The 16,433-nt window shown below is 36.5% G+C and overlaps 1 protein-coding gene across 3 annotated transcripts; it reads right to left on the minus strand.

Annotated features, from left to right (window-relative positions):
- Positions 1-288: 288 nt before the first annotated feature.
- Positions 289-16,167, minus strand: LOC122082663 (V-type proton ATPase subunit a1-like). 3 transcript variants are annotated; one of them, XM_042650364.1, is made up of 18 exons: positions 15,808-16,166; positions 14,605-14,649; positions 14,075-14,197; positions 13,796-13,903; positions 11,399-11,512; positions 11,138-11,311; positions 10,376-10,513; positions 9,426-9,533; positions 9,030-9,137; positions 8,701-8,849; positions 7,924-8,077; positions 6,100-6,260; positions 3,534-3,740; positions 3,222-3,405; positions 3,040-3,123; positions 1,693-1,886; positions 1,509-1,568; positions 289-993 (listed from the first exon to the last, which is right to left on the minus strand). In XM_042650364.1, the coding sequence occupies exons 1-18, from the start codon at positions 15,946-15,948 to the stop codon at positions 789-791; spliced, it is 2,457 nt and encodes an 818-aa protein (XP_042506298.1). In that variant the 5' UTR covers positions 15,949-16,166; the 3' UTR covers positions 289-788. The 3 variants fall into 3 exon arrangements, with proteins under 3 accessions (XP_042506298.1, XP_042506300.1, XP_042506301.1); XM_042650367.1 differs by having other exon boundaries at positions 881-1,012; XM_042650366.1 differs by lacking the exon at positions 1,509-1,568 and having other exon boundaries at positions 15,808-16,167.
- Positions 16,168-16,433: the final 266 nt, after the last annotated feature.

Below are 16,433 nucleotides of genomic sequence, written 5' to 3' on the forward strand. Positions count from 1 at the left end.
CTGACAAAGGGCCCTGCATCTTTTTTATTTCTCCTGCAGTTTTTTATTAAGTATTTCATATTTACGATGAAATTTATGAAGATTGACCCACAATTTGTAGAACCTGATCCACACTCGTAGATGTCCACCTTCACCCAAGAATCTTTTGCCTCAAAACTCCATATAATTAATTTCCTCATCTACCAAGAGTTTCTATTACAAAAAATTAAACCTGTACGAATTTGATACAAAAGCTCAATTCTAAGTGGGAAAGAAGAAAATAATCAAAAGAAATGTCTGAAAGCCAAATTTCTGCAAAACGCACATTCATCCCTGGTTGAAAATTTTCAAAATCTGCTTCTCTGCAGAAGTGACAGGACATATTGGCATATCAGGAATGTAGGCTCCTCTTTACAACAAATGAAATCTAATGGCCTCTTTTCTTTTGATTTGGGGGATCGGAAACCCAACAAAAAAAAGGGCTGGGAGGGGGTTAAAATAAATTTAAAAAACAAAAAATTTACAGGAGCTCAATTAATGACTACTGACTTCCTGTAGTAGAACGCAAACTTCTCTATACTCAGCCCTTCCCAAACTATTTGTATAGGGATATACAATTCTAATAAGTTGAGCTGCGAATCACACAGCAACGTGGAGGCATCCTCTGAAGTCTGCACCCGATTGTTTCCTACTGACCCAGCGAAATTAGATCACTGCTGTCAATGGATCTCAATTTTATCCTCTCAACGCTTCCTTCCCAAGATAGTGAGAAACAAAAGTATGGTTTCCTTAAAGGAAATTAGAGAGGATCAATCATCCTCATCTGCTAAGGACACAAACGAGAAAGGTCTGAACTTATAGCCATCAGCGTAGTAGAACTTGTTCATAAACTCCACCCAATGAAGACGCAAAGCATGGAGGAAAGCACTGAGAGTTTCCATCATGAGTAATATGAAGGCAGTGGCAAATGCAAAAACTGCAAGCCCTGCCACTCGGATGAATATGTTGTCAAATCTGCCACCATTATCAGCATCTGTATCAGTAAGTATCAAATTACACCAGTTTATGAATATCCAATATCAACATAGAACTTATGTGTGCAAGTAATGTGACATTCATGTGCAACTTTGCATGGAATCACAGAATTTTCTAGATCGACGTGCTTCTTATTGTTTTAATTATTCGATATTATATTGGTTGAACTTGGGAAGCCATAAGGTTTACAGTGCCAAGCAGATTCACATATACATTCAGTTGGTTATGGAGTATGCATGATACAACTTCCCTCGCACCTGGTGGAACTGACATCTCATTTAAGCACATCAGACACCCACCGACAAACTTCGAAACCCTACCCAAGAACCCATTAAAAAATATTCCCTCTAGACTCTAATATTTGTTTCGTTTTTTTCAGTATAAAGCGGAAGTGCCAAAGTGCGATCTTACAATCCATGTTCGATGCACCAGTTGAAGATGAGCAAAAAGTTGGTAGTTTGAATAGTACAACATAGACTAGAGTTGGAACTCACCCCCATGCAAGGAGGAGTACTTTCTCATAGAACACAGTCGATAACTCTGAGTGGGCTAAGCTGTTAAAGCAGAGCAGGGTACATCAGGCAAACAACAAAATTATTAAAATCGAAATGAGAAGGAAACAAGAATCAAGATTCTTCCGTGACCCATAAAAAAAAAAAAACAAAGATTTTGCCATACCTTAAAGCCCAAAGCCGAAGGTAAGAAGCAGTATTTGAGACTGCACCTAGAACAAACTCGATGGAATGTATCATTTGATGCACGAGGACCTCACCGAAATCGAATTCCTCGTGATGTTGCCGTGCAGAATCGGGTTCCACATCCAGATCCATCTCGGATGTTCCTAGAAGCCCATATGTACGGCCTTGAAATCTCTAGAAACATCCACCGAGTCAAAATAAAAAACAAGTTCCATAATTATTCAGGCACTTCAAGCAAACATTGTCTCCTTTGCTTGTATCAGAAAAATAAAGAAGATTATAATTCTCACATGAAGACTTCTATGTCAGGGCCACTTTAGAGTCTGAGAATAATCAACATTTGGGATTAAAGAAACTGCAATTGGTCAGCATTACAAAGTACCTAAACAGGCAGAATGCGTTTTCAGGAATTCCTAAAATTCCTTTGATCCCAGATGAAAGCAACTCATGTAGCAGTAGTCTTGAGAAGATGGATCAAGATGAATCTTAAATCTTAAGTTCTTTTTGAAGTTTTCAAGTGAATTGACAGAAGTATAGAAAGAACAACACTTAAACAAGCTTGACTCTTAATTTTCATATTGTATCAAATTTTTAAGATACATATGGTTTCCAGACATTTTATGCAATAATTAACTAGATTGATCATCCAGATGCCTGAGCATTGCAATGGCAAAGCCTACATGGAGTCATCCTAGAGGCCTGGGTTTGAATCCCATGTTCACCCCCCCTCCCCCCTCTCCGTCCAACCTTTCTCCTTCTGGGAGGAAAAATTAAAACAAACAAACAAACACACTCATGTAATCTCTCATAACTATCAATAATCATGAAATAATCTTAGTAGGCAACCTGTAATTTAACTTTATCTGACACACAAAATAAATTCAACTCCATCTCTCATTAATATGACTAAGCCAACATTAAAACCTCCAAAAAGCATGATATCTTTACATATTTGTCCAATCCATGTATTATATTGGGACTTAGAAAACCAAAATCTTACCTAAACGTTCAAATCTTTCAGTGTCAATAAATGAAAATAAATCATTGAATAAACCACTATTGAAGATGCAAGGGAATACTTCTAATAAATCAGTAAGTGAAACTTGCAAAATTCAGTATGGAGAAACGTCATTCAATAAATGAATTACCAAGAAAATAGATAAAGGAAAAGGAAAAATGGGAACAAAAAAGAGAAAAAGTGAAAAATAATTAAGAAATTCCAATCCTACGGCTCACAAGCCAGATAAAACAACAGGTGAGGTTGAATTATTTCAAATATAATATTCCAAGATCCATAACCTAAGGGAGAGTCCAACATCCATGTTACCTCTAAATGAATCTTCCTCAAAATTAAAGGTTTTGGAAAAAGCATCCAAGGAACAGCAATAAGAGCCAAAAGCAACAGCAAGATCTGCAACAAGAATACAAGAAGAATGAGGCAACTTGGAATAAAAGATCGGGATCATACTTGCACCAAATAAAATAGAAGGTAAGATTAAAAGCCAACACCTGCAATGGCCTCTGAGCCCACAACAATTGATTATCACCAAGATCATCAGTGGGGCTCAAGAACATGTAGATCATGACATGATATAGGTCTGCTTGAGACCCTGTGCACCACTTAATGACAATGAGAAGTGCAAGATACCCAAAGAGGCTGTTGAAAAAGATCATCTGTGGGACAAATTGATACCTATAAATAAAGTATATAATCAGCAATCTCTCCTCTAACGCCCTTTAGGAAGAGCACCGAGAAATAACTTAATATATTTAAAGGGAAGGGGGGGGGGGAAGTAAAACAGAGAGGACTCAGAGGAGGACCTTATATCTAAAGAGCTGCGAAAGAATCTTGCATTGAAGTAACTTAATATGATTCCTAGGTTCATCTGAGCCACGCCAAACAATATAGACATCTTCATTTTAAGGGAGTTAAGGAAAGGCAGCTCTGAACGACTTCCACGCCAGCTAGGATCCACACCAAATGGGTATGTATCACGGTACTTGATAAGACCTGTTGTATGTGCATCACTGATCAAAGCACATGAAATTAATTATGAATCATCGCAGAAGGAACTCAAGTTTAAAAAACACCGACGATGCTAGAAAATCTGAGAATAACTTAAGTAGATCAATAAATCAAAATGCATACACGCAAATACAACAAAGTGATTGTGGAAACACAGGCATAGTTCAGGTGTTTAAACTGTAAAGTGCAGCATAACATGGCTGAAACCATGTGTATGAAAGAAAAATGGTGATTAAGTGAAAGTATAGAAAGAAAATTAAGTAAAGTCATTAGTGCAAATGGGCATGCTAAAATTGAGAATATAATCAGCTGGTAAAATAGATGCCTAAATAAAAATTCAATAATCAGGAGTAAAGAAAATGCTCTAAGAATATCAAATAAGTAAACACATCTTAGATACAAAATGAAATAAATTGAGAGGATAATTAGCATGCATAATAAAAACAACAACTCAGCCTTATCCCAACTAAATGGGGTCGGTTACATGGATCCTTGCCCTCCAATCAGCTCTATTGAAATGCCTTTCTTCCCCATCCCTTTGTATGTCCACGTATTCATGTTCTTGGTCCTTGTTGAGGTTTTTCCCATTCCAGTGTCTGAGGATTGATGTCTGGTGTATTTGTCTCACAAATTTCTTTCCTGTTTATCAGCATTTCAGCATGAAGTTTAATGTTGATTCAATATATTCTATGTTGGCATATGCTTCGGCATGTGGAGTTTGCTTGTTCCAGTGTTCATAACTCTGCCTTTTTCATGCTATTGGTGTGATGAGTATATGTCCACATCTCTAAAAATGTGGTAGAAGGTTTGATTTTTATGAAGATGGAACTAAGAAATGCTTCCACTGCCTCCATTTTCGGTTCAGGGTATGTGGGCAAAGTGTGGTAGAAGCTTAATTTTTTTAAAACGAATGCAGCGTTGTGATCTTTATGGAGATGGAACTACGGAATGCCCCCATTTTTGGTACAAGGAAATTTATGGGAGAAGTGTGGTAGAAGCTTTGATCTTCTCTATCTAATGAATGGAAAGCCCACTTTGAAATCGTACGCCCTGGACCCACCCCCCGAGTTTATGCTTCAACAGGAATCAAACAAGGGTAGATTGATACAATAGAAACCTATGGTAAAATGCCGCCCCGTAACCTAGCAGATAAAGTACATTACATAATCTGTTGGGAAAATTACATGATTACCCACTTTTGGGTTTTTCTTTACAAAATTACCCACCAAAAATTTCAGATAACAAAAATACCCAAAATTAGGTTTTCCTTTACAAAATTACCCACTTAAAGTTTAAGTCAACAAAAATACCCAAAATTGAGTTTGAGTTTACAAAACTACCCACTCAAAGTTTCATTAATAAAAAAATACATGATTATATGTGGAAGATGAAGACTCATTATTTTGGGTAGTTTTGTAAACCCAAACTTGATTTTAGGTATTTTTGTAAACTGAAATTTTGGGTGGGTAGTTTTGTAAACACAAACCTAATTTTGGATATTTTTGTTAACCAAAACTTTTGGTGGATAATTTTGTAAAGGAAAACCCAAAAGTGGGTAATCATGTAATTTTCCCTAATCTGTTTTAGGAATTGGTTTTTTCTATTCGTGCAGTGTTGTGATTTTTATGGAGATGGAACTATGAAATACCTTCAATACCTCCATTTTCGGTTCAAGGAAAATTTATGGTAAAGTGTCGTAGAAGCTTTTTTTTTTTTATGAATACAGTTTTGATTGATTTGAGGGTTTTGTATTTGGGATTCAAAAGTACAAAAAATTCCTCTTGCAGCCATCTCTTTAAACCATCTCTGCAACATTCAGCTGATTTCCCTAGCTAACCGAGGTATATTTTCTGTTATTTTTTTTCCCTGGTTTTTTTTTTTAGTGCCAGAATCATTTTGTTTTTCATGTTTTACCATAAAGCATTTGGAGGCTCAGAAATTTTCCAAATGAACAGAAACAGAAAAAGTACTTCTGCCTCAGAAAATACTAATTTGAAACAGAATCGTTGTCATACAGCCCCTAAATAGCCAAACATGAAGTAAACTCCAAGAACTTGTTCCCACTTCCATTCCAAACAAATCATTGAAAACTTTCCTTTCTCTTTCTCGTTCTACCTCTCTTTGCACTATCAGTGAATTTTTATTTAGTTTCACTTTAAATCACTTCAATTCAATTATATCACCCCCCCCCCTCCAAAAAAAAAAAATGGCTTCACTTCTAACCAAATGGAGCATAAGGTAGAAGTACAGAAATTTGTCAAAGATCATATTTATTAAGTTTCTATGTCAATAGTTGATGGAATAAACAGTTCATGATTCAGGTCTCAGGATATTAAAAAATGATTAAGCAACTGCCTATACCTGCATGAAGGATCACGGCATTTGTAAGCAGTCTCACCAAAAATATGAAATGGAACAGAGAAGAACTCATTATAAATCAACCCACAGTAGATAGAAAACAAAGCCATTAGAAAGAGCACATAGCGTCCACCAAAAGCCAATTCCATAAAGCTGCCAAGTTTCTGACAGAAAAAAACAGTATATAAGTCACTTTCTCCAAAACTATGCATGTCATCTTTGTTTGAGTTCATGTTCAGTAATGGCTAATATTCACATTATAGATTTCATTGTAATAGAATGCAGACATAATCATAGTTTTTAAGGCGGTAAGGCGACGGAGGCATTTGAGGGTCTTTCGGAGCGCCTTAGCGATAAGGCGGGCATAAAGAGTCGCCTTATTGACTAAAGCGTTCCTATATAATTTTTTTATAAAACCAATCTATTTGGCTCAAATCCTAGTTGAATCCTATTACTCATATGTTAAATAAATATTAAAGGTTCATATTCATCCAATGTAAGATATTCATCAAGAAAACAAATTAATAAAGTGAATAAACTAAGTTCATCTTCATCAATCATCAATCATCATAACATATTAATATATAATATAAATACATAATAATGAAACAAAATTATAAATATAAAGAAAAAAAGACATAAAAAATACAAGTATTTATTATACTTACCTCTATGATGCCAAAATGATTGCCTAAACCCTAAGGTCATCTACTATATTTCTACTCCTGTCAAAGAAGAATGAAGTTCACCGCTACCGGAGCAAAATGGTTGCCTGGATCAATGGTTCTTCCTTGTTCCTTGATTCCTTCTCAAAGCCCTTTCTTAAAACCCTTGACAAAATCCAAACCCTGTTTGTGAATCTTGTTTTTGTTTTGTTTGTTTTGGTTATTTTTTGTGGAGTAAAGCTAATCCCATACATCTCAAGTGTCAACAAAACCATACACCTACCAATAAAAAATCTATATTTGGAATCTTCATCAAGTAATTTTAAAATGTGTTTAAAAAAAAAAAAAAAACCCATAAGACGCCACTTCACGTAAGGTGGAGCACTGCCTTACCATCTCACGTAAGCTAGTAAGGCGATGCCTTCGCAACGCCTTCAAAACTATGGACATAATCATGCAGTAAGAAAAAAACAGTCATCATCATGCAAAAAAATGAAAAAATTTCCCGTTCCCTTCTTGCTCTCAATTTCCTGACAAAATGAATGTGAAGAAATCAGGATTTCAAGAATACCTCCCGGCTCCCGCTATCCTTATTTTTTCCCTGAATTAAAGTTCATAATTTCATTAAAAGGAAGGGAAAAAAATGCTTGTTCAATAAATAGACAAACCATAACCTTTTTCCTTTAGTAGCTAGATCCAATGCTGCTGCACTAGGCTTCCAAAATGATTTCAGTGCACAAAGAATGGGGAAAAGCCAAAATTACCCTAGAATAGCAATAGGTATTGGGGTAAAAAGCAGGAGAAAGAAAGCTTAAGGTTCATATAAGGATTAAAGTAAAGTGACAAAAGGGTTAGGGACGAAAGCAGTACTTGCACTGAGTGGCTTGGAAGCCTGGCAATTTATGCTTGAAATTGTGGAATGAAACAGTTCTAGGTGATATAAGAATTGAATCTGCAGAAACCTAAAAATTGTAACAAAGGATACAAATTAAAGAAGATATTTGGTAACACTAACAATGAGTCTTACAACCTCAGATTGCCAAGAAAAGCTAGTTCACAAACAATACACTGGGCCCTTTCACTGAAACAAGATTATCAATTGAGTTTACAGTAATACACTTTTCTAGTACTGCACTATAATAGTCAGAAAAATAAAGCATACCTGAGAACCAAGTCTTCTCTCATGAGCTAATAGAATCAATGCTCCCAACAACAAGCATATCCCGTGACCCCAGTCCCCAAACATCACGGCAAAAAGAAACGGATATGTAATAACAGTATAAACTGAAGGATTTGCTTCTTGATATCTAGCAACTCTGCAAAAGACTATTGCAGTATCAATATTTGGAATGGATGAACAACACAGATCTGAAGTAAGACGCAGCATCACCAGAGAGTTACATAAAGTACCCTCAGTTCACTGACCAACAAGTCAAGCATCAAATATTGAGTCAACTGTACAAATATTTCTAAAAGAGGTACCAGAGTATGGATCATTCTGGCTCGCCTGTCAGGATTCCAAAAACCCATTGTGGATGGACTGAATGGCTAAAGTAAAATACAACAATAAGACTAAAATCAATAATATCATCATTATCATGCATGTAAACATCATTCCTTGAGCACATATGCATCTTCAGTGTGGCGGAAAAGACTCGTAAATGTAGTTTAATAGGTCTATGGTTCAAGCCTCGGCCAATAAAACTGTTGAACCTTTGATACCATAACAAGGGGGACCAGCCCAACGAAGTGACCCACTCGTGATTGAACAGTCCAACCATTTGGACCAAGCAATAAATTGAAAGTGTACAGTTCTGATTTCTACTAACATGAATAGTTACAATCACCTTGCAGATGAGTTTTTCTGGATATAAATTGACAAAACAATCTTTGGTACACTAAAACTAAAAATTATGAATAACAACTCAGTAACATTTACCCATATGCATCAACAATTTCCTGAAATGCATGCGTGAACTTGTTGGTTCTAAAATATGTAGGTGGTGATTCCACAGTATCCATCATATGAAAGATTATCCCCACTTCCGAATTGCTATCAATGGTTGCACGTAGCAGTACCTCTTGAATCTGTTGCACAAAGGTATTGCTCTTAAAGCCAATAACAATCTTCAAAGATTTTATCCAATAGAGGGAAAAATCAATAAAATCCAACTCATTATCACAAAAAAAGGTAGTTCTCATTTTGCAATATATTGTCCTCGGAGCAAGCAGTAAGGAAATAAATAAAAGCAATGACAAAAATGATACCTGAGGTTTTGCAAATATTGGAAACCAACCCTCCCCAACTAGACATTTCTTTGTCACATCGAAATTGAGCATATTCAGTGTATCATATACAGCTTTCTCCTTTCTTACCTAGAAAAAAGATGGTATACAGTAACACAAAACCACGAAACAAAAAAAAAGAGAGAATTCAGCATGACAGTCCCACAAAAAGAAAAATGAAGAATACTACATCTAGATAGTGATGTATAATTTATTCCAAGGTCTTTTATCATATACACTTGCAGTTCCTCTTATTCATGCAAGTTTGTCTTTTCGATATCATTATAGACGTTGGCAATATTAAAAATATATTTGAACCCACATAAAAACACACACACACACACACACACACACACATGGTAGCAACAGAATACTCACCATAACAGTCCACTTCTTTAAGTGAGATAAAATTGAAGTAAGGGCTTTATTTCGATGGCGAATCCCAGCTTCCAAGGTGGCTTCCAGTTCAGAGAGACGTGATAAAACCTAAAACATAAATTTAGTATAATAATTTAATAACCATAAATAGTACAGAGTAATTTTTTTATTCCAACAGGACAAAACTTGGATACCAGATAAACAAGCAATACTAGGAACAGACTTCTGAAATACTGTCCACAGATTTTCTAGAAAAAAGAGAAAGCATTGCATGTGGTGGATTTCACTTTATATGTAAAATGTAATAGGAAGGAAAACCCTATGAGAGCCTGATACCACATGATGGGGTCAAAAGGGACCTCAAAAGTCCCCCCCCCCACCACGCATCCCCGCTGTTTCACAAGCAAGCCAAATTAATTGATGTGTAAGTAAGCAAAACTCTGAAAGTGGATCGCAGACAGAGATGTGATAAAACAAAGAGTTTTTTTTTTCCATTGCATAAAATAGACCTAAAGCTGCCAATAAAAGAAAACTAGGGGCACAAACTCCGTGAGAACAAGTGTACAGTCCATCAAAAGAAAATACTAGGCAGCAATCTGTACTTTCCTTCAAATACCCCAAAAGTTTCAGAAAATGAATAGGTCAAATAGCTTAGACGCAGACATACAATAGACCCCACAAAAGATCACACTTTCATAAGTAGCATTTCCAGTAGGGATTTATATGAAAGCTGAAACGAAAAATGCAAGTTACAAATAGCAACATGCTTTACTGACTTCAAGTTGTAATAACAAACCAAACATTAATCAAAGTCAGGTACACTAACAAAATGGTAAAGCATAGAGACCATCTCTACCTGTGCCAAAATGGGAGGAAAAAGCAAAGAAACCTCTCCTGGAAATTTCTATTTAGAAAGGAGAAAAAACCTGCCCTCCTAGAGTCATGCGTACCTCTTGAGTTATTTGCCCCTGTTTGGTAATATCCTCAGGAACAGGGTAGCAATTTGCACCAAATGCATCACAAATTTTCAGTATTTTTGTTCTTGCTTGCTCCCCTGAGAAGAAAACTACAAAAACTGTTTTCTCAACCTGTAATAGGGAAGCCAAAAAGAATGAGTATAGTTTTAACCGAAAACAAGGCAACTGATACTGTCTGACTATAAAATGGTTGACTTTACAGGATGTCAATCAAATATTTTCTAGTCCCCACAGTATTCTAACTTCTAAGCTCATATTAGTTCCTTGACCTGACCTGACCTGACCAACCGCAATAAAAAGCTACTTTTCAGGTTGGGATAGAGGTTATTTTCAGTTGGAATCCCCCCCCCCCTTCTCATATTAACTACAAGAATTAGCAATAAGAGAAGTGGAGAACAATAGACGAAAACCAGGAAAAAAAAGGGTACTAATAAGACATCAGGACCAACAACTTCGTAAATCAAGAAGGAAAAATGGATTCCTCCAGCTAAATTAAAGACGGAATTCAAAGGGCAAGGATTTGGATCAGCACTGATGTGGTTGCTATGGATCAAAGGGTTTTTGAGGGATACCCCATTCCAGTTTGTATATCTGTGGACCAAGGAAAACATCTTCTCATGTTGTGGGTTGTCATTTGTTAAGAACAGAAGCTATTTTCTGATAATAGAACGAACTTCAAATTTGTGAGGTAGTGAAAATGGCTTTTTAAAACACAAAAAATAATTGGGGCCATACCTTTTCGGCCAATACATGGTCCATGACATACTCTTCAGCAGGTGCCTGATTAAAAAACATGTTGCCTCTCGTAGCACGGAATAGCATCCTCTCAAATGTTAAAATTTTAGATTTACAAATGATACCACTAATAAATCTCAAACCAGCTTGGTTTGATGGCCCAGGCTGCATTTCCTGCAAAAGATATATGCTTTAACAGATGGAACCAGAGTAAGGGTCTCAGAAAATTAATTACGCTACTGCTGCAACACATTACTGCACCTGTTCAAGTAATGATGCCTTTTCAATATAGTCATTGTTTAAATATAAATTTTCCTCTACTTCTCTGTCCTGTGTAACTGTATGGCTCTGAGATGAAACAAGGAAGCCGCCTGCCTGGAAAAAAAGATATGAGGAGCAGGAACAGTAACATTGTAAAGTGATAGAGAACTATAACTAGTTCACCATATAGCAGCAAGTTAAGGAAGAGCCATCTGGTGTAATGCAGTTGAGAAGAAGAAATATCTTGACAAATGTAAAGCAGTTAAAAGAGTATGCAAGGGAACATAGCATAAGTACTGCAGTTTAACAAAGAAGTAAATATTAGCAGACCGGGAATTATACCAGATGGAACAAATTCAGTTAGAGCAGTGCCTTAATTTTGTAGGCCCAGAGACCAAGTGCATTAACTTGGGCAACATTTGGATAGGAGTAGAGAAGTAAGAAGCTTCATTTTATAGGGGTGGAAGACTGGGAGGGTGGAGGTGAACCTGTTTCAATAATGTCCTTGAGCAGAAGGGTATCTTTTCCATAATTTTTTTTGGGGGAGGGTTGATACTTAGGAAAGAGTAAAATGGTTCCCCTGCATTCCTTGTCCGGGGAATAGCTTTATGTTGTGCATGGCTTTGAGACATCATTTAGGTACTTTGAAAAAATATGAGTAATTATAACAAGAGAAGTAGACATCTACACAGCGATACACTTGTATGGGCATTCCATCAAGTTTGTGCAGTGGGTAACTAGGGTTTTTCTTACTAGAGTTTCACACTACCAAGTACACCCAAAAATAGTTGTGTCACAGTGACACAAGGCGTTGAGGGGACACCTAGGCATCACATTGGCGCCCAAGGTGTGTAGGATATGACCATAAGCCTATATGTAATGCTTATAGCGCAATGGTAAGGTTGCTCCACTGCGATCTAGTGGTTGTGGGCTTGCGGGTTCAAGTCAAGAAACAACCTCTCTACAAAGCGGGCTCTCGTGCACTGGGTACTACCTTTGTAATGCTTAAATGCAATAGGAGCCATATCATTGCAATATGATATAATTATGCTAGTGATAACCTAATATGAGAAAAACTACCATATAATAAACAAAGCATAAGATATAACATAAGCATATTCATAAAAAAACAAAACAATAAATGTAAACTCGTGAAGGGTCAACAAGACTTGTTGTCTCTTTGGACCCAAGAAAGAGCTTGGACGCTTGGGCTATGCATTGAGAACTATGAACCCGAATCTAAGACCGAAATCATCTCAAGTAGGCAACTCAAAAAATTAGCATGTTTCAAGATAGGGAAATTAAATTATGCCAATAAAATCATCGAAATTTGAGGATGATAATGTAAGAATACTAAAAATCATGGCTTTCCATGAATGTTAATATGAATTTTAGGAACTGCAACATTGGGCACAGAGAGACATCTAGGAATGGCTAGATGCAATTAAAAGCCATAAAAAATGATATAGGATTTTGAAATCTAGTATGGTACTTGGTCACAATGCTTGAAACATAATACAAAATTCTGCCATGATTAAAAGCCTAATGTGAATTTTACCCTTCAAAATCCCAAATTTCTCTTGGGCAAGCCTAATGTCAGAATAATGGTTGTAAGGGTATTTTGGGTATGCTTGGTAGTCATATGTAGTAGGCTGTATTGGTTAAGGGTACCTGTGTAATTTTACATATTTTAAGTCAATGTCAAATTGTCAATATATAGAGAAGAGTAAACTGGATTTCCAACTTAACTCATTCTACCAGATACTTCTTTCTCTCTCTCCCTCCTTTTTCTTCTTCTACCTTCCATCTTCTTTCTTCTTACCTTATCAAGGGTACAAAGCTAACTTGTTGGGTAGTTAAGAAGCATCAAATATATAAACTCAGTGTAGCAGAGAAAAGGATGTTGAGATGGATGAGTGGCAAAACTAGGAAGGGCTGAGTAAGGAATCATCATATTAGAGCTGATTTAGGGGTAGCTCCGATACATGATAAGTTACGAGAAAGTTGTTTGAAGTGGCATGGTCATCTTTAATGGAGGCCTTTGGATGCACCAGTATAGAGGAATGATTTAGTTCAGATTTAAGGAATTAAAAGAGCTAGAGGAAATCCTTAAATGACCCTAGGAGAAATGGTGAGGAAAGACATGCATAGCTTAAACCTTGTATCAAGTATGACCTAGAATATAGCTGATTGGAGAGCAAGGATCCATGTAGCTAACCCCATTTAGTTGGGATAAGGCTGGGTTGTTGTTGTGTTGTAAAAAGTAAACAACTCTGAAGGAAAAAGGCTCCAACATGCAAGATATCCTATATAGCCAAATACCCAGAGGATAGAAACAGAAAGATGTCCCCAATTCAAAATTTCTCAAGATTGGTGACCTGATAAGGATGCTTATACCTTTTGCAATACCATTTTGAATTCCAAGAGTTCATTATAGGTTTGTCGCAATTTCTCTCCATTTGCATTCATCTCAATAAGCTCGCTTTCATGCTCAGAAAGTTGTATCTGAAATCAAGAAGATCTAAATTAACAATCCCTATCAGGTATCTGAAATACACTATGCATACAGGAAGAATAAAACGGGACACAAAAATAATAAATAAAACAAGATACGAAAAAAAAAAAAAATGGAAATCGACTCATTGGCACAAGAAGACTAACAAATAAACCACAAACCTCTAATTCCTCCAAGTCAATATCTGGTTGCAATGTAGGACGAGTTGCATGCAGTAGACCAGCTTTACTGATTTGATATTTGAAAAACCGTAGCTTCCGTGACATCTCTCCACATCTTTTTACCTGCAACATATCTCACAGACATTAATATTACAAGATGAGACCAGGTTCCAGGAATTAAAAACTCAAGATTTGGAAAAAATGGGGGAAAACTGAACAAGTGATTAATGACTTTGAATAGGATATCAGTCACATGCTTTCCTGAGCTACAGGCACCTCTCAACATCTAACTCTTTTTAAATCCACAGGACAAATTCCCAAGGAAAAAGGAACAACAAGATAGGATGTCACTTTCTTTCTATTTTCTATCTAAACCACCAGCTGTTAGCTATGCATGCCACAGTTTTAAGTTTATCAGGCATTGGAGTTAAACTCAATTTTTAGCAAATCAAGACAGAACATCACATCTCAAATTATAGTAAACTGCAGCCACATACACTGTTTTGAGAAAGGTTTGAAACAATGCATACCTGATTTACAAATGTTCGCTGAAAAGGGCTTTTATCATCATTCAACTGCCAGTAAGAATAATGTAAGAAGGTCATGACATCTGATCCAATCAACTCAAAATAAGCATTAATAATTATGTACTGCAGCAGGGTTATTTCTGTACTTCTAGAATACCTTTTATTTACCTGTGTATGTTCACATAAGTAAAAGGCTATACTTGTAATTAATATAGGTTTGTCATTATAAATACAAACTGCTACTACTGATTGGAGTAACAAGCTATTCTCTCCAATCGGTAGCTACAATTTTCTCTATTCTCTGGCCTCCTCTCTTGCTTCCTTCTTCTTTTCTTATTTTCTAGTTTATACTGCCGGATTTTCTAATTCTAAAACTTGCACATGTTATTAGAGCATTGAACGACCGGCAGTTGTGATCCTTCTTATTTCGAAAGTCCCATCAGGTTTGGTGCATTTGTTTGCTATTTTAATTACTCTTCGTCACTTCCACTCCCTCCATGATGTGGTTTATAATACTCTTGAGCTTAGAGATCATGTTACCATGTCTTTAGGTGACTTTGTGAGGATAAAATAGTTGCGAGCCTCTAATCAACCCACATGTGTCTTTCTACCTTTGAGCCATCATAGGTACACAAGAGTCATTCATATGAGGTTATTCAAGATTATGATAAGTTTCCATCACGTAGATACCCACCGTTTACATTATCTTCTTTAAAATGTTTCTCAAAGAATAGGTAAGCCCTCAAATTATCCTCCGCATGTTTGCACTCATCAGAATTCCTACGACAAACACTGCAGCCTAGATCTGAGCAAGTAGTAATAAACAGAACTAAGTGCATTGAGTTCAAGTTAATTTTCCATTTCGCCAAAACCTCCATCACGGCAGGCCAAAAAGTTTGTGTGGAGAGGAATGAGATTGAAGTTTCAAGGCAAATTACTTCGGGAGGAAAGGTTTTTCTTTTCCATTGCACCAAAGAAAAAGAATTATCAAGGTTGAACCTTTCTAGTTAACCAAATTACAAGACCAATCCAATTTAATCAACAAGATCCACATAAACAGAATTTCCATAACTCATCGTCGTGGAGAGGAGAAAAAAAAAATGAATCTAATGTTAAATGAAACAAAACGGAAGACGAATACCAACTTCATAGTAATAAAAAACCAGTGAAAGAGACGGAACTCAGCGGATCTGGCTCGAAACTTACATCTCTGAATTGGAGAAGACCAAGTTCACCGAGGTAAGAGATGGCTCTATGGCAAGATTCGAAAGGTATTATGAGCTGAACAAAGGTCATCTTCTCCGAACGCATGAGATCCATTGCAGGCAAGTTGTCGAAGAACTCCATTTTCCATGAACAGAGAACCAACCTCTCTTCTCCAGCAAGTTCAGATCTTCGGATCTGAAAGAGAGACCCCTCCCGATATCCTCACACACCCTTTCCCTCGCTCTCTTAATTTCAGTGCCGGGTTTTCAGTTTTTGCTTTACAACTGCCATTAAAATCGGGAAATTCTTATCCGTTCCGAAGCCAGAAAGTAGAAAAAAAGTCTCCACCCAACGGCAACAAGATGGAAATTATAAAATAAGTATGGAATCAATTTTGAGTATTACACTCTTTCTTTTTTTGCCTTTTTTCTTGTTTTTTGGGGGGAGGGGGTGTAAGAAATTGACTATTAGACCGTTACCCGTGGTCGAGGAGTTAAAAGGTCATGGTCTTCGGTTTATACTTTGAAGTCTTTACTCTCTTTTACTTCACTGGTTATGGACTTCTCTACCTTTGTGTTTTTACCAGTTTACCATCTTTGGATCGATACCACTGCTATGGTTCGGTA

The sequence above is a fragment of the Macadamia integrifolia genome, chromosome 6 (assembly GCF_013358625.1).
Source record: "Macadamia integrifolia cultivar HAES 741 chromosome 6, SCU_Mint_v3, whole genome shotgun sequence".
Taxonomy (NCBI): domain Eukaryota; kingdom Viridiplantae; phylum Streptophyta; class Magnoliopsida; order Proteales; family Proteaceae; genus Macadamia; species Macadamia integrifolia.

Coding starts and splice junctions, on each gene's coding strand:
- LOC122082663 (XM_042650364.1), bottom strand. CDS start 15,948: ATGGAGTTCTTCGACAACTTGCCTGCAATGGATCTCATGCGTTCGGAG. Junction 14,198..14,604: donor AGCGAACATTTGTAAATCAG/GTATGCATTGTT, acceptor GATATGTTGCAG/GTAAAAAGATGTGGAGAGAT. Junction 1,569..1,692: donor CTTCGGCTTTGGGCTTTAAG/GTATGGCAAAAT, acceptor CTGCTTTAACAG/CTTAGCCCACTCAGAGTTAT.